Genomic DNA, 20,000 nt, shown 5'->3' with positions numbered 1-20,000 from the left:
GTGACGAATTCTCCAATGAGAATTTGTCACACAAATCCGGACAGTTGCTGGACCACAGAGGTCCTCAAACCTTTGTTTGAGGTTTATCCTTGAACCCACAACAAATAAACGAACACAAATAACTTCAACAAATGACAGTTTAATAAAAAGAAATCAAAGATAGACAATGAATACAACTCAATGAGTGATTATGAAAATAAATCAAATCATGAGATAATGAAAAGTGACGTAAAACGAAATCCTAATTTGAGATGTCTCCACTCGGTCACAAAAACAGACAAGGGGAAAGATGTAAAATTAAATCCCCCCTTTATGCCGGTACTCAGCTTTGTATCCAGAGATGACCTTTTAGGAGCCTGGTGTTTTTTAGGAGGCTTACCCTTGGTGATCGCAAGTATCTACTTCAAATTACGATGCTATCACTTTGAACCATTTTTTCTTTATCACCGTTTTATGAGATGCATTTCTCAATTATAAATAATTGCCATGATGCAGTTATTTTCACAAACTCATCCTGTTGACAGCAATATACACAAGGAACTTCAGCACGTGAGGAGGCCATTTGGCATATCATAGTGTGCTGCACCAACCCGAGAATCCATCACATGTCCAAACACAAGCTACCGACGAACCCTGCCAATATCCTCATACCCCTCTATTTCCAATGCATCTTGGTACTGATGGTAATTCCAAATGAAACCTGTACACCCCTCCTCTGCCAATAACTTTCTGGGGAGAGCATCCCATTGATTAACCACCCTCCGACTGAAAGACCCCTTCCTTAATACCCTCCTATCTCTCATCCTCTTGACCCTCAGACCTTGGTCCCTGGTCTTAATTAACCCCACTACTTACATGCTCACAGCCAGACATACTCCCATTCATAGCCTGACTCTTTCCTTCCTACCACTAAACAAGTTTCCTATCCAGGTGTAGCTAGTCTACCAGTCACTCAACAAGTGCTCACTTAAGCTAACAACCTCCGATGTCATACATTATCAAATGCTTTCTGAAAGTCGAGAGGAAAGGGATTTGAATAAAGGGTGCTCTCTCATGTTCATGACACACCAGCATGACAGTTCCCTTAGATTCCACTCAAACAAATATAAATGAGAGCGAAGTCGATGATGCACCATCACAGATATCCATGCTTCCCACCTAAAGCAAAGTTTAAAGAAGGCCAAAAAGTTCCACCAGGAATGACCCAATATCAAATTTTGAGGTTTCTCCCCCCCCCCCCCCATTTTCCCGATTCTATCCTTATGAGAAAAGGTCCTCACCCGGTGGGCATAGATCGGGAGTCAAATCCAAAGAATCATTCGATATTTAATATGTCCTCGAATGCTGATTACCAGTACATATATAAAGTTTAATTCCAAAATGTTTTAAAATGTGCCTGTAATTGCATTTTTTGGTGTTTGACCTTTTGACCCAAACCCCTGAATGAAACTGTTCTTGCACTGTCATGCCATGTGGTAATCATAACTACCAAGTTTGGTGAATAGCTGCACAACTGTTTGAGACAGCATAACAGGTGGATGGACAGACAGACAGACAGACAGACAGAGCAAATTACCATATCCCCCTGTTTTTTTTTTTTTAAGTGTGGAGAAAAGTATACAAAAGATACATTTCACCTGAAAAAGTTCACCTGTATGATTTTACCTGCAGTTAAGACACTGTCCATAGCAGAGTTTTACCTTCTGAATCCGCAATATCTCAATGAACATTGCAAATTCTTTTATTTTTTAACACAAGTTCTTCGCTAATATTTGCAGACAATAATGATTTTTCATGTCCCCTGTAATGTATTTTGCGAAACCTTTTTTCATGTTAAAGCAAAAACACCATTGATTGACAAGAGTACATAATTATCTTCTTTGCACGTAAGTTATTTTTAAATATGCTCTTTCTCTGCTCGTCATCTTTGTTGGATTAAAGTGATGAAGCAATAAAAGAGGATTTATTTTTGAAATAATACCCATGATCTTAATAAGCATTAAAGGAATGTTTTGAGTTTCGCTTTGCTTTTACAAAATGAAGGCAGCAAAACCTGTTTTATGTCATCATTTTGTGGTTGCATAAATGCAAAGATTTCAAATCAAATATTACATTGCAAAACACAACAACCCCTTTGCATGAGGCTTAACCTTGCAATACCCCTATTTAGTCAAATGTTTTCATCAAATGAATCCTGCATGCTTCAATTATCCATTTATGATTTGATAATTTTGACACATGATTAAATGAAATAACAGTAAATTTTATGTTTGTGTCAATTCAAATTATAATGCTATCAGTTTTGAACTATTTTTTTTTTAGAACTTTTTCATAAGACTTATTTCTCATTAATATATTGTTGAAGTGACAGTTCGTTTCACAAACATCCTAATTGCAGATACACACTGACACACAAGGAACTTTGGCAAAGGAGAAGGCCATTTGGAACAACCCAGACTGTGCTGCACCAACACCAGACTCCTTCACATATCCATAAAGGTACCTACCAGAGCTGCAAAATGTGTGTGTGTGTGTGTGTGTGTGTGTGTGTGTGTGTGTGTGTGTGTGTGTGTGTGTGTGTGTGTGTGTGTGTGTATGGGTGTGCGTGCATGCACGCTTAAATCCGCTCCCGTCACTTGCTTGCTTATTAGGAACTAGACACCTCACATTCACTGACATTTCTCATGTTTCCTATATTTTTGTGAGTCTGCTTTGTGCACAGGAACACAACACTTATGGTTAACCATCATGAAATTTCCACTCTGTTTTAAATGCTGAAAATTATGTTAAAAAGACCATTTCACTTCCAAATATCACGCTGGCAGAGATGGGGACTTAAGTTGGAAAATCGGAATCAAGTCACAAAATTTTGTGAATCGACTCGGACTCGATGAAATCGACTTAAGACACACTTAGTGTCTGGGGACTTGCGGCTTCCTTGCAACTTACATGCGACATGAGTTTATAAGGACTTGTTCACAATGTTGGGAAAATAAGTGTTGAGTAAACATTGAATCAAAACGGGGTTTAAAATAAATGGTAAATTATTTTCAGTCATTGGCGTGTGCAATTTGTTCAGTGACCACACGTACGGTGTTGTGCACATTTGCAGCTTGCTTGAGTTCATAGCGGCTTGGTTGTGTATCTTTCTCCACAAAAGTGAAAGGGAATGTCCACTCTCCAGATAGCACAGAGCACATCATGTCCAAGTGGCAAGCACCAGTCTTACCAACATAGTAACAACAAACTTATTCAAACAATGTCATCGACATTCATGTTCAATCGTAGAAACTTGGCTCCGTGAAAGTCCCGACGCGATAAAATGATTTTGTGATCTTACTAAAATACACAATTTGGTGTCTGTCTGTCTGTCTGATGGTTTCTTGACCACTATACATTCGGTGGTAACTTATCCAATCACAACCAAACTTTGGTGCTTTCATGCCGTCCTCAGAAGAATGATAGACAAAGTCAACCCCACCTGGGATTAATTCAACAGCCGAGCGAGATTTGAACTCAGGATCCTAAGATCCCCAAGCCCACCACCCTAACCATTAAGCCAACACCAGGCATATGCATAAATGATGGAGGTTCAATGATGGAGGTTGTAGCAGTTTTACTTGACTCCCTCCCCAAGGGGGTGTTCCTTCTTGGGGAAGTCTGTGTTCGGGTGTACAATGCCTTCAGAAAGCATTCACACCCCTCAACTTTTGTGACAGTTTGTTGTGTTGCAGCCTGAAATGAAAATTGATTAAATTTAAGTTTATTGTCACCAATCGACACAAAATACCCCATAATGACAAAGTGAAAACATGTTTGAGAAATTTATACAAATTAATTAAATATGTACAGCTGAAATGTCTTGCATCAATAAGTATTCAACCCCTATGCTATGACACTCCAAATTGAGATCATGTGCATCCAATTTACTTTGATCATCCTTGAGATGTCCAGAACTTGACTGGAGTCCACCTGTGGCCAATTCAATTGATTGGACACGATTTAGCAAGATACACACCTTTATATATAAGGTCCCACAGTTAACAGTGCACAGCAAGGCAGAAACTCCACCATGAAGGCCAAGGAACTGTCCCTAGAACTCTGAGATAGAATTGTGAGGAGGCATCGATCTGGGGAAGGGAATAAGTCAATTTCTAGAGTGTTGAAAGTTCCCAAGAGCACAGTGAGCTCCATCGTTAGGATATGGTAACAATATGGAACTTCTTCTTCTTCTTTCGGCTGCTCCCGTGAGGGGTTGCCACAGCGGATCATCCGTATGATCCGCATAGTGATTTGGCACATGTTTTACGTCGGATGCCCTTCCTGACGCAACCCTGGTCGCCTCTTACGACACAGGGATATGGTACACCTATTTTAACCGGGTATACACCGGCCCAGTACACTGGTACTCATTTCGCCGACCTAGGAAGGATGACAGGCTGAGTCAACCCCCTGGTGTATTAATTCAGTGGCCCAACGGGGCTTGAACTCAGGACCTTTTGGATCCCAAGCCGCTGCCCTAACCACTGCGCCAACACCAGGCTTGTATGGTAACAATACGGAACAACCCTGACTTTTCCTAGAGCTGGCTGTCTGACCAAACTGAGCAACTGGGGAAGAAGGACCTTGGCCAGGGAGGTGACCAAGAACCCAATGACCACTGACAGAACTACAGAGTTCCTTGGCTAAGATGGGAGAACCTACCAGAAGGATAACAATCTCTGCAGCACTTCACAAATGTTGGCTTTATGGGAGAGTGCAAAAAGGCACGTGAAAGATTCTCAGAGCATGAGGCAAAACATTCTGTAGTCTGATTAGATGGAAAATGAACTCTTTGGCCAGAATGCAAAGCAATATGTCTGGCGGAAACCAAGCACAGCTCATCACCCATCTAACACCATTCCGACTGTGAAGCATGGTGGTGGCAGCATCATGCTATGGGGATGCTTTCAATGGCAGAGACTGGCAGGTTTGTATAGTCCTTAGGCTATTCTGAAAAAAAAAAATTTGTCGCCAAGTCTGGCATATTATGTTTCTTGGTCTTATTTTGTAGGTTTCTACAGTACAAAAAATATTCGACCGGGGAACCTTCTCAAAAAGTGTCCAAATTATGAGAAAAATGGCATTTTCCAAAATGGCCGCCATCAATTTTCACAAACTTCATTTTCAAATTATCTCAACTTCTAAACCTCCTAGAAATAAAATTTAGGTATCTAAACTTAGGTTTTTGGTGTCAAGGAATCCAATTAACTACATATCAACAACATTTGCTCATTTGTTTATGAAAAAAATCAAAAAGGCCACCATTTTAGTGCCAAACATGCATATTTTGCGACACATGTCGATCCAAAGCGATTTTAAAAGATAGTGTGGAAATATATTATATTTTATACACTATTTATATATTTGCAGGTATGGCGAACATAAAATGGGATGAGTGTGTCTGCCATGGGTACAGTTCTGCACCAGGGAAGGAACAAACCTTCACAGAAGGAGCCTCGACAAAACTGTGATTCTGCAAAGCGACTAAAAGACCATGTGTATGATCAACTACGTCCGTACATTGAAGGAACTCATCCATTACCAGTCGAAGTATGCAGTATCATCCGTCACCAGCATTGCTACAAGTCCTACTCATAAGGGAAGGGGATTTCGATAGTCGAAAGGAAAAGAGCTGCCGATGCGACTACCACAGATGATGGCCAAGGATGCTCGCCGCAAAAAAGACTCGCACGCTCTTCTGCACCCCATACAGACTGAGATAAATGCATTATTTGTCAACAACAATTCGTGAAAGACACACAAGATCGTCGCAAACTACACCCAGCAAAACCAATCACACTTCAGACTACAGTAGAGAAGTTGAGAGAAGCTGCCCAAACAAAAGGAGACACGCGGATTCTGTATCAGTTAGGTGGTGGTGCACGTGGTGGCGATGATGTGATTGCTGGTGATGTTCTAAAACATGACTCCTGTTATAACAAGTACATCAAAGTTGTCAGGAGTCAAGTGACGAATCCGATGACAAGTGGTTCTGTTGAAGCTACTGAAGCATTTCATGACATTGTTTCTTTGATACAGAAGAATGTAGTTGAAGATGTGGTCATGTGGGACATGGGTACTGTGCGCAATTTGTATGCTGCATCTCTCAATAAACACCAAGTTGATTCAGATCAACATCCAAACTTGATCAAACATGTTAAGGAAGAGCAAGTGAAGCACTTCAGAGACCAACTGGTTTTCCATAACCAGCCCCAGAAGAATGCGCCACAACTTCTCTTCAATTCTGGGCTTGATGTCGGAAAATTAGTGCACGATTTCCGAGCAGTGACAACGGTGTTACAAGAAGAACAATTCGAGAAGGAAATAACTTCATCAACAAGTGATGTCCCAACACACATGCACGATGCCTTCATTCTAGCTTTGCAAATTCATCGTGAACTAAAGAATGTGGTGAAAACAGAATGGCCACCAACACCAGACGACTGTACACGTGCCAAAGCAAAGTCCATGACGCCACCTGTACTCTTTAATATGATATCCTGGATCTTGTCCGGTCGTGGTGAATATACAGAAGAGTACACTGATGTTGATGAAACCCATGAGACGAAAGTCATGTCCATATGCCAGGACATTCTGTATGCTGCTAGGAATGGCCGTGTGCTCACTCCAAAACATGTGGCTCTCGCAATGGCAATCCGCAGAGTCACTGGTAGAACAGACCTTGTAACTATGCTCAATGGCTATGGCCACACAGTTTCTTGGAGTAAACTGCAGGAGATCGAAACAGCTATTGGTGAACTTCGTCAGCATGATGGAGAAGAGAAACTACCTGCGAATATTGTAAAAAATGTTCCAGTGTCTTTTGTATTTGACAACAATGACTTCAGTGAAGAGATACCATCCGGTCACGGCACAACTCATTGTACCAACGGAATCATCTTGCAAGCCAGAGTTATCACGGCCAAGTCTGAACCGAAGAGCCAACGTCAAAATAGCACAGGGGTTGAGAGGCCTACACACATGAAAAAACCAAGGTCCTTACCATTTGTTGAGAGGGCCCTACTTGATGACCCATGTGCACCTCGATGTGGGCCAGACCGTGTCGTTGATGCAGCTACCATTGTTACAACTGCCACCATGTCGCTTGACGGGACACATGACTTGGATATGGCATGGCTGTTAGCACGTCTTCAACCAGACTTGTCGACCCCTGACGAGATATATCATCAGGTATGTAACTCGATCATACATTTCAAGTTTGAAACAAAGTCCTCAATAATATAGTCTTTATAATGTACACTCGTTATGTCCATTGTATAATATAGCATCCCATATATGTAGATTTCCTGTGTTTCTTTCTGTGAAAAAGGTAGTACCTGGCTGGAGCCGCACCAACCAGATGTTACAGAGCAGTGATGATGTTTGTCTACCTCACAATGTTGGGTACATGCCGGTCATCAATGAGTCGCCCAATGACCTGGCCACTGTTCTGACAGTCCTCTCTCATGCCATGGACGTGGTTGACACAGTGGACTACACGTACGAGACATCTACTGGGGACGGACAACCGTCAGTGATTGTGACCATTGACCAGGCTGTGTATGCCAGAGCAGTAGAGGTAAGCAACAATCCACACCTGAAAGATGACCTTCACCGGATAGTTCTACGACTCGGAGCATTCCATACAGGTCTGAAACACATGGATGTCATTGGCTGTCGCTATGGAAGTGCTGGACTGCGTGATATCCTTGTAGAATCTGGCGTTGTTGTTGTGGGCAGTGTTGATCAAGTGCTGAGTGGTCGACACTACAATCGAGGCATCAAAGCATTGAAGACAGGGTATGAAGCGATGTGGCGTCTTCGATGGGAGGCCTATTTGAGGTGGCGGAATGACGAGGATTTACCAGAATCCCCTGAACTTCAGTTGTCGGTGTCACAGTTCCGGGCAGAACTCACTAGTATCCGTTGAGGATCTGATTTCATTGGCAGATTTCTCCAATCTGAAGGAAGAATTTGATTGCTTCACAGAGTCATGTGGTCCAAATGCCCAGTTCTGGTCCGAGTTCATTGACATGGTCGGACTTCTCCTGTGCTTCCTTCGTTCAACCAGGACAGGCAACTGGCTTATGCATCTGGAATGCCTGCAAGAAATGTCGCCGTGGATGGTAGCCTATGACGGCACCAACTACAGCTGCTACCTGCCAGTGTACATATTGCAGATGAAATGCATGCCAGAAACACATCCAGATGCCGACGAAGAATTCCAAGCTGGAAACTTTGCAGTTCAGCACAAAGAAGGCAATGCATTCAGCAGAATCGCCCATGACCAGACGATAGAAGTTACGATCAACAGAGACACAAAGACCAGTGGAGGTTTGATAGGAAAAAACCCGACGTCACGAAAACGTCAACCAATGGATATGGACTGCGGCTGACAAGGCACAGTTCTACCAATATAGTCAGGATTTGAGTGGTATGAGTAGAGCTGGAGTTGAGACGCACAAAGATGGCTCAACAGCCCAAGTCAAGCATGATGAAGAGGTCGTACAAAAGGTGACGGCAACTGTTAAAAATCCAGTAGGTGATCACCCATGTTGCCTCGGGAAAACATGCAACACCTGGAATCGAGACGGATCTCCTGACTGCAGGACAAGTGGGACTGAAGGAAGTTCATACATTTGCTAATGATCGACTTAACCCAGATGGTGATGTAGACTTCCACGATCCTCTGTCAAAGATAAAACGGAGAACATTTGCGTCATTCACTCAGAAAACCAAGGAAGTCACAAAGAAAGATTATCACAAAGAAACAACAGCCGTCTTCGCACAGCTGTATGATTGTGGACAGAGAGGTAAAGTGAACCGTGATGAATTGTTGTCATATGAACTGACGAGTGTTCCCAGATCTCTGGCAGACCCAGACGGTGCCAAGCTAAGTGCAGTAAAAGCAGATCTGCTGCACATACCGAGAGATGAAGCAGAAACTGTACCACTCCCTCTGCAACCCAACACAACACACATAGTAGACACTATGGCTGTACTGCAGTCATTGGATCCAAAGAACACGTACAATCATCTGGTACTGCAGGTTTTCAAGTTGCTGCTTAAAGGAACAGGGAATGCAGCCATTGTTCACTGGGTTGTGGATACATATCCATTGGTCTCCATAAAGCATGCCGAGCATGCACGGAGAGATGACGTCATAGGTATACTCCACAACAGCATCAAGTCTGGGAACTAACCAGTCCCCAAGCAGTATAAGAAAGCTCTACGATGTGGACCCTACAAGGAGGAGCTCCTCACGTTCCTGCTGAAGACGTGGACAAATGATGGAGATGGTGAATTTGTCACACTGCTCGCGAACAGAACAGTGTATGTTACATCGGGCGAGACATGCGTCTGCTTTGCCAGAAGTGATGCAGGATGTAATGCTAGTGTGCCACAAGATGACCTCACATGTGACCATGACCAACACCCGTCTTCTCCTGCATGTGAAACATACCAGCTTGGAGAGCGATACACCAATCCTGATCAGGTCACCTGATACAGATGTCTTGGTGCTGTCGGTTTTCCTATGTTCCAAAGAACAACTACCACTGCTCTTCAGAGTACAGAAGAACAAGGCGTGGTCGTACATCAACGTGACGAGTATTGCTGAAAATCCAGGTCCTGATGTATGTGCTGGTCTACCTGGAATGCATGCATTCAGTGGATGTGATTCCACAAGTAGATTCGCTGGACATGGAAAGAAATAATCACTGAACCTTCTGGAAGGAAATGACGAATTCTGCCAGGCCATGAAGACACTTGGAGAGAACTTTGATCCAGATGATGAAACACTGAAGCAGACAGAGAAGGCGATACGTCACCTGTACCATTCTTCACAACGTAGCAACACAAACGATGTACACAGTGAAAAATGGAATAGACACACAACAGATATCACCAAGCTACCTCCATGCCATGACTACGCAATTATGCATATCCGCCAAGCGAACTATCAGACTGCTATTTGGAAGAGAAGCCCCTTCCCCGCATGGCCACGGTTGGGTGTACATCGAGCCGACATATCCATTGTTTGGATGTCCCAACCACGTGCACCTCGTAAAGTGCTGGGATCTCGTCAAGTGTTCTTGCAAATCTTCCACTCCGTGCAGCACGAAGAGATGTCGATGCAGACAACAAGGACATGCGTGTATGGTAGTGTGCATGTGTCGCGACGACTGCTGCAACACAGAAGATGTTGCCACAAGTGACGACAGTGACATTGAATGAATACATTATTTAGACATTGGAAGAATGCATGTACATATTCTACAGAACACTTACACGAAATGAGTGCGTGTTCCGGTACACAGATGATTTTGTTTGATTACCTGCCGGTGGGCTAGTGTAAATATGATTGCGAGTTATTTGTCTGCAATGTAGAATAAATACTTTTTGTTGAATTCGTCTTAGTCATATTGACATAAAACATTCAAGAAAACAATCGGTGATTATAACAGCATTGAACAATATGGAGTATGTCAATCTGGAACTTAACGGCAATACGAAAATGAATACAAACAGCATTGTATCACTATCCCAGAATATCCATTATGAAATGGTATTTGGCATTTAAATGCCTCCATTTTGACTTATTTGACAAAAAGAAATGAATATAGGTAGTTGAAATGTATGTAATTGGATTCCTTGACTCCAAAAACCTAAGTTTAGATGACTAAATTTTATTTCTCGGAGGTTTAGAAGTTGAGATAACTTAAAAATTAATTTTGTGAAAATTCATGGTGGGCATTTTGGAAAATGCCATTTTTCTCATTGTTTGGACACTTTTTGAGAAGGTTCCCCGGTCTAATATTTTTTCAACTATATAAACCTACAAAATGAGATCAAGAAATCCAATATGCCAGACTTGGCCACGAAAACTCATTTTAAGCCTCCTGAAAAATAGCCTAAGGACTATGTAAGGACAGAGTTACCGCTGCTGATTGATGACCTGAATGTCCCAAATTATCCAACATTCAGAAGTGAGGTCCGGCTAGGCAGTCTGAATGTTGATCAATCAGGGGTGGGGGGTCAAAGTGGTGGAGATGATGCAGACAAGGAGTTTGGAAGTGTTGTGTGTGCAGGAGACCAGATGGAAGGGGGACAGGGTGAGGAGGTTGGTATGAGGATATAAGCTGTTGCACATGGGTGGAGATGGAAGGAGTGATGCTGTGAGAATAATGGAATCGGAAGAGATCAGCAAGCAGATGGTCAGAGCGGAAAGATGGGAGGGGAGGATAGTAATGGCAAGGGTGGTGATACAGAAGCAAATGGTGTGTGTTATGTCAGTATATAGGCCACAAACAGGAAGGAATTGGGCAGAGGAGCAGGAATTCTGGGACACACTGGAGAGGATGATGGAGATGGTTGAGCTGGAGGTGATGCTGTACATTATAGGACACTATAATGCGCACGTGGGAGTAGCAGAGCCAGGTGAAGAGGAATGTTTTGGTAAATTTGGGTGGGGAATGAGGAATAGAGAGGATTGAGAGCTGGTGGAGCTGCTGGAGAGCAATGGCATGGCCATAGCTGGTTCATTCTTTCAAAAGTGGGAAAGCAACAAGATTACCGACAGGAGTGGAAAACATAGAACATAATTGGATTTGGTCGTGGTGAGGAAGCAATGGTTGTGGACGGTTAAGGATTGTAAGCCAGTGGCAGGAGAGCATGTTACCACCCAGCAAAATCTTGTGGTGTTTGTGGAACGGATGAAGAAAAGGAGTGAGGTTAAGAACAGCGGTCTGAAGATTATTTGGTGCAGGAAGTGCAGGGGAAACGTCTCCATTGAGTAGGAGAGACTGAGGGCAAGGTATGAGCAATTTCGCAAAGAAGCAGAAGGTTGTCGGAGTGGAAGAAGTATGGAGAGGTTTTTAGGGGAATTGCAGAAGTTTTGTGTGGAAGGATGTCAGGAAAGGGTGCATCATCTCGGGATGGAAACCAGGTATGGTGGAGGGAGGAAGTAGCGAAGGCAGTTGGTGAAAAGAAAGAGGTGTGTAAGAGGATAGAAAAGATCAAGGACAGAGGAAAACAACCAGATGCAGGGTTGCTGCAGCTGTGTGGGCAAAATTAGAAAGAGGAAAGGAGAGCTGTGGATAAGGCGAGGGATGATATGGAAGAGGAGGTGTACAACAAGTCAGAAGAGGATGGTGGGAAGAAGATGATATATAAATTGGCTCGTGACAGGGATGATGATGGAAAGGATGTGAAGGGGGGGGAGCAGTGATTAAGTATTGTGGCGTGGGAGGCAAGTAGAGTGACAGAGAGGGGGCAGTATTGAAGGTGTGGGAAGGATATTTCAAAGAGCTGTTGAACTGGGAAGGAAGAAAGGGCGAGCTGGAGCCACCGTGTTATATAGAGGGAAAGTGGAGATGGTGGAGACCACAGAAGAGGAAGTGTGGACGGCATTGAAGAGGATGAATAAGGGAAGGGCACCAGGCATTGATGAGATGTGTTCAGAGATGATAATTGCAGCAGGAGTGAGAGTAAATTGGACAAAGAGGCTATTGAACCTATGTATGAGAGAGGGTTCAATTCCAGAAGAGTGGTGGATTGGGTTAATTGCACCGAAATGGAAGGGGAAGGGTGATGTTCAAGACCCGGTGAAGTACAGGGGCTGGGGGCAGAAGTCAGGTTGGTGGAAGGGATGCACAAGGGAATGTAGGGAAGAGTTTTTCTTGGTCCTGGGATGTCTGAGGAGTTCAGCATGAACATTGGTTTGAGGCAGTGAAGTTCTCAGCCCACTCATGTTTATCATGGTGATGGAGCTGGTAATCTGGAAGGTGAGCTTGAGGGGTAGTATGGGGAGGATGTTGTATGCGTACAATCTGGCTGTGGTGGTGGAGAGGAGGCGGGAGATGCAGGAGTTATCGGGGAAGTGGAAGAAGGCATTTGGGAAGCATAGGCTGAATACAAGTATGGAGAAGACTGAGGTGATATGGATTGGGCAGCAGAGAAAATAAATGAATATCAGGTTTGAGGGGATGGAGATCAGGCAGGGAAATGGGTTTGAGCATCTTGGGGGGGGGTGGGGGGAGTGACCGGGGATGATGTCGGAGACAGAGGTGAGGAGGAGGATTCAGGTGGGTGTGCATGTGTGGAGGAAGGTGAAGGGAGTAATGGCAGACAGAAAAAAAAATAATTAAAAAGGAAGGTTCTGATGTCATGTGTAATGCTGGCCTACCTTAATGACCTGGAGACAGTGGCACTGACAGAGAGACAACAACAGAGGCTGCAGGTTTGCAAGAACAACTGGGTCAGGAGGATTGTGGGAGCGACAAAGGTGGATAGAAAGAGGATAGATGAACCGAGCGAGATTGGTGTGAAGATGAGCTTGAAGGGGAGATTGGTGAAATGCCAGCTGAGATGGGCCGGCAGTTGGTGTGGATGGGGGAAGAAAGAATGGCAAAGAGAAGGAATATATTGAGAGCAAGGTCGGAGGAAAAGAGATAGATCATGGTTGAGATTGGGAGATTGTGTGAGGAGGGATATCTATAAGGTGGGGTGGCTGGAGAATGGAGGGAGTTCACTGAACACAGAGGGAGGTGGAGTTTTGTGGTCCAGACAGGGCAGAAGATTGGTGCAATCGGACCTTACCACTTATAAATGGAAAAGGAGGAGAACAACATCATATATGGTCTGATCCTTTCAATGACCTGCTCTAATTCAACTCTAATTCAACATATTCAACTGAGCCACTTGGCGAGCACTCTAAATGCTGATTGGTAATGGAACACTCCCTTTCTCAACAAGTCGATCTTCACAGTTGACAATAATTTAATATTCCTGAGGTTTCAATAAAGACCAGACTTTTCCCTTTCCTTCTTCACTGTCTGCAACAGTTTCATCAAGTCCTCTTTACTTTCTGCCAAAAGAGTGGTATCATCAGAATACCTTAGATTGTTGATACATTTTTCTCCAATCCCGACTCCAGCCTCCATGTCATCCAACATATATTTTTTGTCAAAATTATTCAAACCACAAATTAATCAGTCAGTTCTGTCCAATGATAAGAATATTAACACGGTGGCTGTCAGGATGGCCTCGAGCTATTCACACTCTCCTTTAAATTGTTGAGCCTGGGTTTGAATCCCGACGCAGCTGTCATTCCATCATCCTGTTGCTTCACAGGCGGGGTGATTCATCAATGTGTGCTACTTCTCAGATTGATGTCGAGCTGGAATCATGTCTGTCAGCATTAGTTGGTGGACTTTAAATATCCCACGGTGACCTTCACGAAGTGTAGGTGAGCTGTCGGTGGCACCCTGAACAAATGACAAATCCCTGCATAACCCCAAGTCGAATGTCAGGCCTGGCCAACCAGTTCGTGAAAACTTGGGACAAGCTTTCCCCCAGTCAACCCCACTATAATGTGGGAATTATTGTGGCCGTTAAACAATAAGGATATGAACAAACCGCCGTGCGCATGGTGACGATATCACGCCTTTATCAATAATTGTACATTATCCCATGACAACAATTGAAGTTGATAAGTTCTAAGTTTCATTTTCTCCAGTGCACCACCCTCTTTTTTCTTCCGCAGCATCCCATCAACTTCTAAATTGCTTTGCATCCCTCCCCCTTCCTGATTATATGTTTCATTTTAATGTACATAATAAACATACAGTACAAGGAAATTATGAAAATCTCCATTGCCATTCCACATTGATTGCTTTGGTTTTACGTGTAAACAATTTAAACATACGCTGAAAGTACTGACTCATCTCATGCACATATTATGTTCAAGGAGAAGTACACTGGATATGAGAAGTAAATTTAATATAAATTTAATTTTGCTGGAAACAAAGCACAACCGTCCACTTTATGAAGTTGCCGAATGAAAACTCGAGTAACAGCTTTTCAGGATACACATTGCAACAAATGAAGTCCTTTGTCTTAATTCCTTGATAGCTTGTACCCCAACTAGGTTTATAATTAAATGTGGGACTTGACACAAGTTGAAGCTATACTAAGGTGACTTGACCACTTGCCATCAAAGACAATTGAGACTTGACTTCAAACTTGCCTTCAACGATTTGAGACTGTTTGAGAATTGGCTGAAGTTATCGGTTGACATCTGTGCGCACAAGCTACGACAGGTTAAAAGTGCCCGGCTGGCAGAACCGAGTCACTGAAAACGCACACACAGTGGACGCGTGAAAAGCATCGTCAGCATTCATCCATCATCTTGAAAGTCCTGCATCACTACACAATATCTTAATGGACATTGCAAGTTATTATATTTTTACACAAGTTCTGAGCTAATGTTTTCAGACTATTAACGATTTTCCATGTCCCCTGTGATGTATTTTGAAGATGAAAATTCATGAAAAACTCTTTTCATGCTCATTGACAAAACACTGCTGATTGACGAGTACATTTTTGTCTTCTTTTCAGGAAAGTTTATTACCTCCGATAATGAAGGTGGAAGGAGGTTATCTTTTCACCCCTCTCTGTCTGCTTGTTTGTCTGTTTATCTGTGGGCGGGACATCTCAAAAAGCTGTGGACGGATTCCGACGAAATTTAGTGGGCAGGTTGGGTTTGTGACAAGGACGAACTTATTAGATTTTGGTGAAGATCCGAATACGGATCTCGATATGAGAAGTATTTAATTATTAAAGTGATTCTTCACCATTGAGAAACAGGGCCAAAAACGATATCTCACATGAAATTTCAAAAAGGTATTGGGCCCGATGTATTACAGGGGATCAGGCATTGCGTGGCAGAGGTGTGCGCTCTACGGAGTTGCCCTTCTGGTTTCAAAATATGTTCTTTCCACGCTTGTCATCCTTGTTGGATGAAGCAATAATGTGGATGTTACATTTAAAAAGAACGCCCTTTATCCTCAGAAGAATTAAAATAATTTTCTATTTGATTTGTTTTTAAAAAAATGAGTGCAGCAAAACATGTTTTACGTTACAATTTTGTATTTGCATAATGTAAAGACATCAAATTTGACATTTTCGGGGAAAAATATGAAAACCATTTGCATAAGTCCGGGTGACATCTCAGCCATCCTTTGAGCTGTGAAGCTGAAATTTGGGGACAAAAGTGAAGATGTGCTTTTGCCAAAACAGTATTTTTTATGTTTTGATTCATCAATTAATTGATTCATGACTTGTTTATTATTGATCTATTCATTCCTCATTTATTTTATTTCTCATCTGGGAAATATATCAGGCACCTTTTCAGCATGGAATCTGATATTTGGACATAACAGTGACCAAGTGATTTGGCTATAAAGGGTATTTTTGATTTATTATAAAATGCAGCTGATGAGTGTTTAAACCAAGTTAAGCTGTCAGAAAAGAAGGAGAATAAGAAGAATGACAAATGGACACTTTTGGGTCTGTCCTTTTTAGCTCACCTGGACTTTAGTCCAGTGAGCTTATGCGATCGAGCAGTGTCCGAAGGTGAGTGGGTGAGTCAGTCAGTCAGTCAGTGAGTCTGTCAACACTTCAGTCATTATCATTTGAACCAAACACACGATTTTGATGAAACTTGGCCACAAACTTCATATCTGATGCCTAACGAAGGTTTATTGATGACATCAAAATCTGTGCTCATTAATGTGGTCTATATGTGCGGTTTTGACCCCCCAATATAAGTATTTGCTCTCTTCTCCGAAACTATACACACAATTTTGATGAAACATGACCACAACCTTCATCACCCGTGATGTACCAAAGTAAAAAAGGGGTCTGGGGAGGTCTACGGGGGGTTTGAGCCCCCCAAAATAGGTATTTGCTCTCATCTCCTAAACTACACACAATTTCAATGAAATTTGACCACAACCTTCATCTCCCGTGATGTACCAAAGTTTGTTCATGGTATTATAAAAAAAATCAGGGTCAAAGCGAGTCTGCGGCGGGTTTTAGTGACTGTTGCTCCTGATCCAGGTGAGCTTCAGGATGCGCAGTATAATTTTTCTTGTTCAACGATGATGTCCCAAAGTTTAATGAGTGTTATTGGATGGGGAATTCTCAGTCGATGACTGTGAAGTAATGTATAGGTTTGTAAGTTCTACCTTGGTAGGTTTTTTGAGGATTTATGTTGTGTTGAGACAATGGAGTGTCCAGGCCATCTCCACATTCGAAGTCTTCAGACTTCTTGATGCCATCAGTGTGGAACCATTTCTCTTTACAACTGTTTAAAAAGACACATTTCTCAATCATAAACAATTCTCATGACACAGTTGTTTTCACAAACTCATCCTGATGGCAGAAATACACACACCAGGAACTTTGGCACATGAAGATAGGCCATTCGGCCTATCATGCCTGTGCTGCACCAACCCCAGAATCCATAACATGAACACCCACAAGCTACTAACTAGTCCTGCCAGTATCCTCATAACCCTCTATTTCCAATGGATCCTGGTATTTATGGTATTTCCAATTTAAACATTTCCACCATCTGCCCTGCAACCAACTTTCTGGGGAGACCATTCCATGCATTAACCACCCTCTGATGGAAAGACCCCTGCCTTAATACACTCCTATATCTCATCTTCTTTATGCTCAACCCTTGGCCACTGGTCATAACCCCACTACTTACATGCTCCCAGCCAGATATCCTCCCACTCACAGCTGCACTCTTTGCTTCCCATCACTAAGCTAGTTTCAAACCCAGTTAACTACTTTACCAGTCACTCCACAAATCTTCACCTTTGCATATTTACCTTGTTAAAAACCTGAAACTCAAGATTATACACTCCGAGACAAAAAATGAGCCAGGTAAATTTTTTAAATATTTTTTGTCATAACTATTTTACCCATACATGAAAAAAGCACGAAAACACCAGAACATGCAGAAATAACTGCACAAATCAGTATGGAATAGCTTGTCCCTTGGGTTTCTTTCAATCATCCAGTATTTTGGTCAAACTTTCAGAAAGCTCCTTGTACTGAGAAAAGTCAATATTGTACCATTCATGTTTGACAGCTTCCCAAGGTTGATCAGAATTTGCAAATTTCCTTATAATAACTTTGTGCTGAATATAGGCCAAAAGATTATCTTTGGGGTTCAAATCGGGACTCTGACCAGGCCAGAATGTAAGTTTCAGGGACTTTTTCTCCAACCACTTTTTGTTGACTTTTGTAGTCTGGGCAGGGGCATTATCTTGTTGAAAAATTACTTCTTTGCTTTTTTCTCCAGAAAATAACTTTTGGAGGCTGGGAAGTAATCCTTTCTCAAACATTTTCTGGTATTCCTTTGGCAGTAATTGACTTGTTCACACCTTATCAGCTCACCAACACCAGCAGATGAAAATGCACCCCATCTCATGATTCCACCTCCTCCACACTCCACAGTTGTTGAAATGCACTCAGGGTTGAATCTCTCACCAGATCTGCGAAGGCAACATTCTGAGGCATCCTGCAAAGGTCAGATATTAATTCATCACTCCACAGAACTCTCTGAAACCAGTCTGAATCACAGTTCCCATAGTTGTCCAAAAATGCAATCTGTCATGAATGTTTTTCATCGATAATAGAGGCTTCTAAGCACATCTTCTTGAGGCAAAACCAGCATCAATCAATCTTCTTGTGATTGTCCTTCTGGAAAAAAGTGTTGTTTTCAGCAGTTCTGAACTCCTCTGACAGTTTCCATAGGCTTTTATTTCTTCCCTGGAGAAATCAGGATTACAGTTGCCTGTCATATTTCCTTGTTATGGATCTCAGCCTGCCAGATCCCTTCTTTCTTGCAGTATAATCCGTTTTCTAGAACTGTAGACCAATTCTCTTTATGGTAGGAAGAGATTTTCTCCTTCTTCAGGAGCTTGTTGATTTCAGAATATGTCTTGCCGCTTGAAGAAGATGAGCAATTTGATTTTTAAGATCACCATCAGCATGGAACTTCTCTTTCTTTGGAGGCATTTCTCAATTGAAACACAAAAAAACATGACTTGTACGAACCAAACATGTCATAAATTAGAGCAATTTATGCACTAAACAGTCAAACATTCATCCTGGGAATTCTTTCAAAGAATGAACATTCATACACTCACACTCACACTCACACTCACACTCTCACTCTCACTCACACTCACACTCACACACATCCCAAATCATCTTCAGTTGTACTACCCTTCCTCCTGCTGGAGTTCCCCTCAAGGCAGTGTTCTGGGCCCTGTGCTTTTCTGGTTTTCATCATTGATCTCTCAAAGTCTGTGGAACATCCTCTTTATCACTTGCTTATGATTCAAAGCTCTGCAGTACCACCTGTCATCCCTCAGATCAGCAGGCAGCAGCTTCGTCACTCTCTACAGATCTAGATAAAAATCACATGCTCGTCCAACACTTGGAATCTCACAATCTCACGATGTCTCTCCGAAAGGACCATCTGGAAAATCCCTTCAACTTTCTCAACAATCCTCTTGAAGAAGTCCTTTCATTCAAGCTTCTGAGTCTACTATCTGCCATGATCCTTTCCTGGGAAAGCCACATTTCCAAGCTAACCTCCAAAGGCAGTCACCAACTGGGCATCCACAATCATGAAATATCCTTCCTCGGCCCACCTGAGCTCCTGACCACAGACAAAGCTTTCGTCCACAGCCAGATGGAGTACTGTACTCCCCTCTCTGTTGGTGCTCCCACCTCTCACCTTTCTCAGCTTCACACTGTGGAAACCAAAGCATTTAGTATGATTGGTATCTCCTGCAATGACGCCGAGTTTTTAGGTCTCTCACGACAGACAAGTCGGTGGTCTTTCTGTCTTCCACCGTCTCCTCTGGCTTCGCCTTCCCTTCTCTGTCTGCGATCTGTCCCCTCAATATTTCCACAGGGCGCTCAAGGTCTGCCAGAAATCCCCGTCTGGTAAAACTACCAAAATCAATAATTACTGCTCACCTTCACTCTTTCACTCCTGTTTTTTCCCGCCTTTGGAACAAACTCCCACCCTGTCTTCTATCCCACACTTCCCGCCAGTTCTTCAAAACAGCTGTTCACCACCATCT

The 20,000-nt window shown here is 42.7% G+C and overlaps 1 protein-coding gene across 1 annotated transcript; it reads left to right on the top strand.

Annotated features, from left to right (window-relative positions):
• Window positions 1-5,448: 5,448 nt before the first annotated feature.
• Window positions 5,449-9,244, top strand: LOC147019128 (uncharacterized). Its single transcript, XM_085900114.1, is given in 5 exon segments — window positions 5,449-5,599; window positions 5,696-7,233; window positions 7,373-7,842; window positions 7,943-8,376; window positions 8,652-9,244. Coding segments are annotated over 5 exon segments (3,186 nt in total).
• Window positions 9,245-20,000: the final 10,756 nt, after the last annotated feature.

The sequence above is a fragment of the Eptatretus burgeri genome, chromosome 10, assembly GCF_056783735.1.
Source record: "Eptatretus burgeri isolate ZD-2024b chromosome 10, Ebu_testis_v1, whole genome shotgun sequence".
Classification (NCBI taxonomy): Eukaryota; Metazoa; Chordata; class Myxini; order Myxiniformes; family Myxinidae; genus Eptatretus; species Eptatretus burgeri.
Note: the sequence above shows the minus strand (reverse complement) of the source record. Positions and strands in the feature narration are given on the sequence as shown.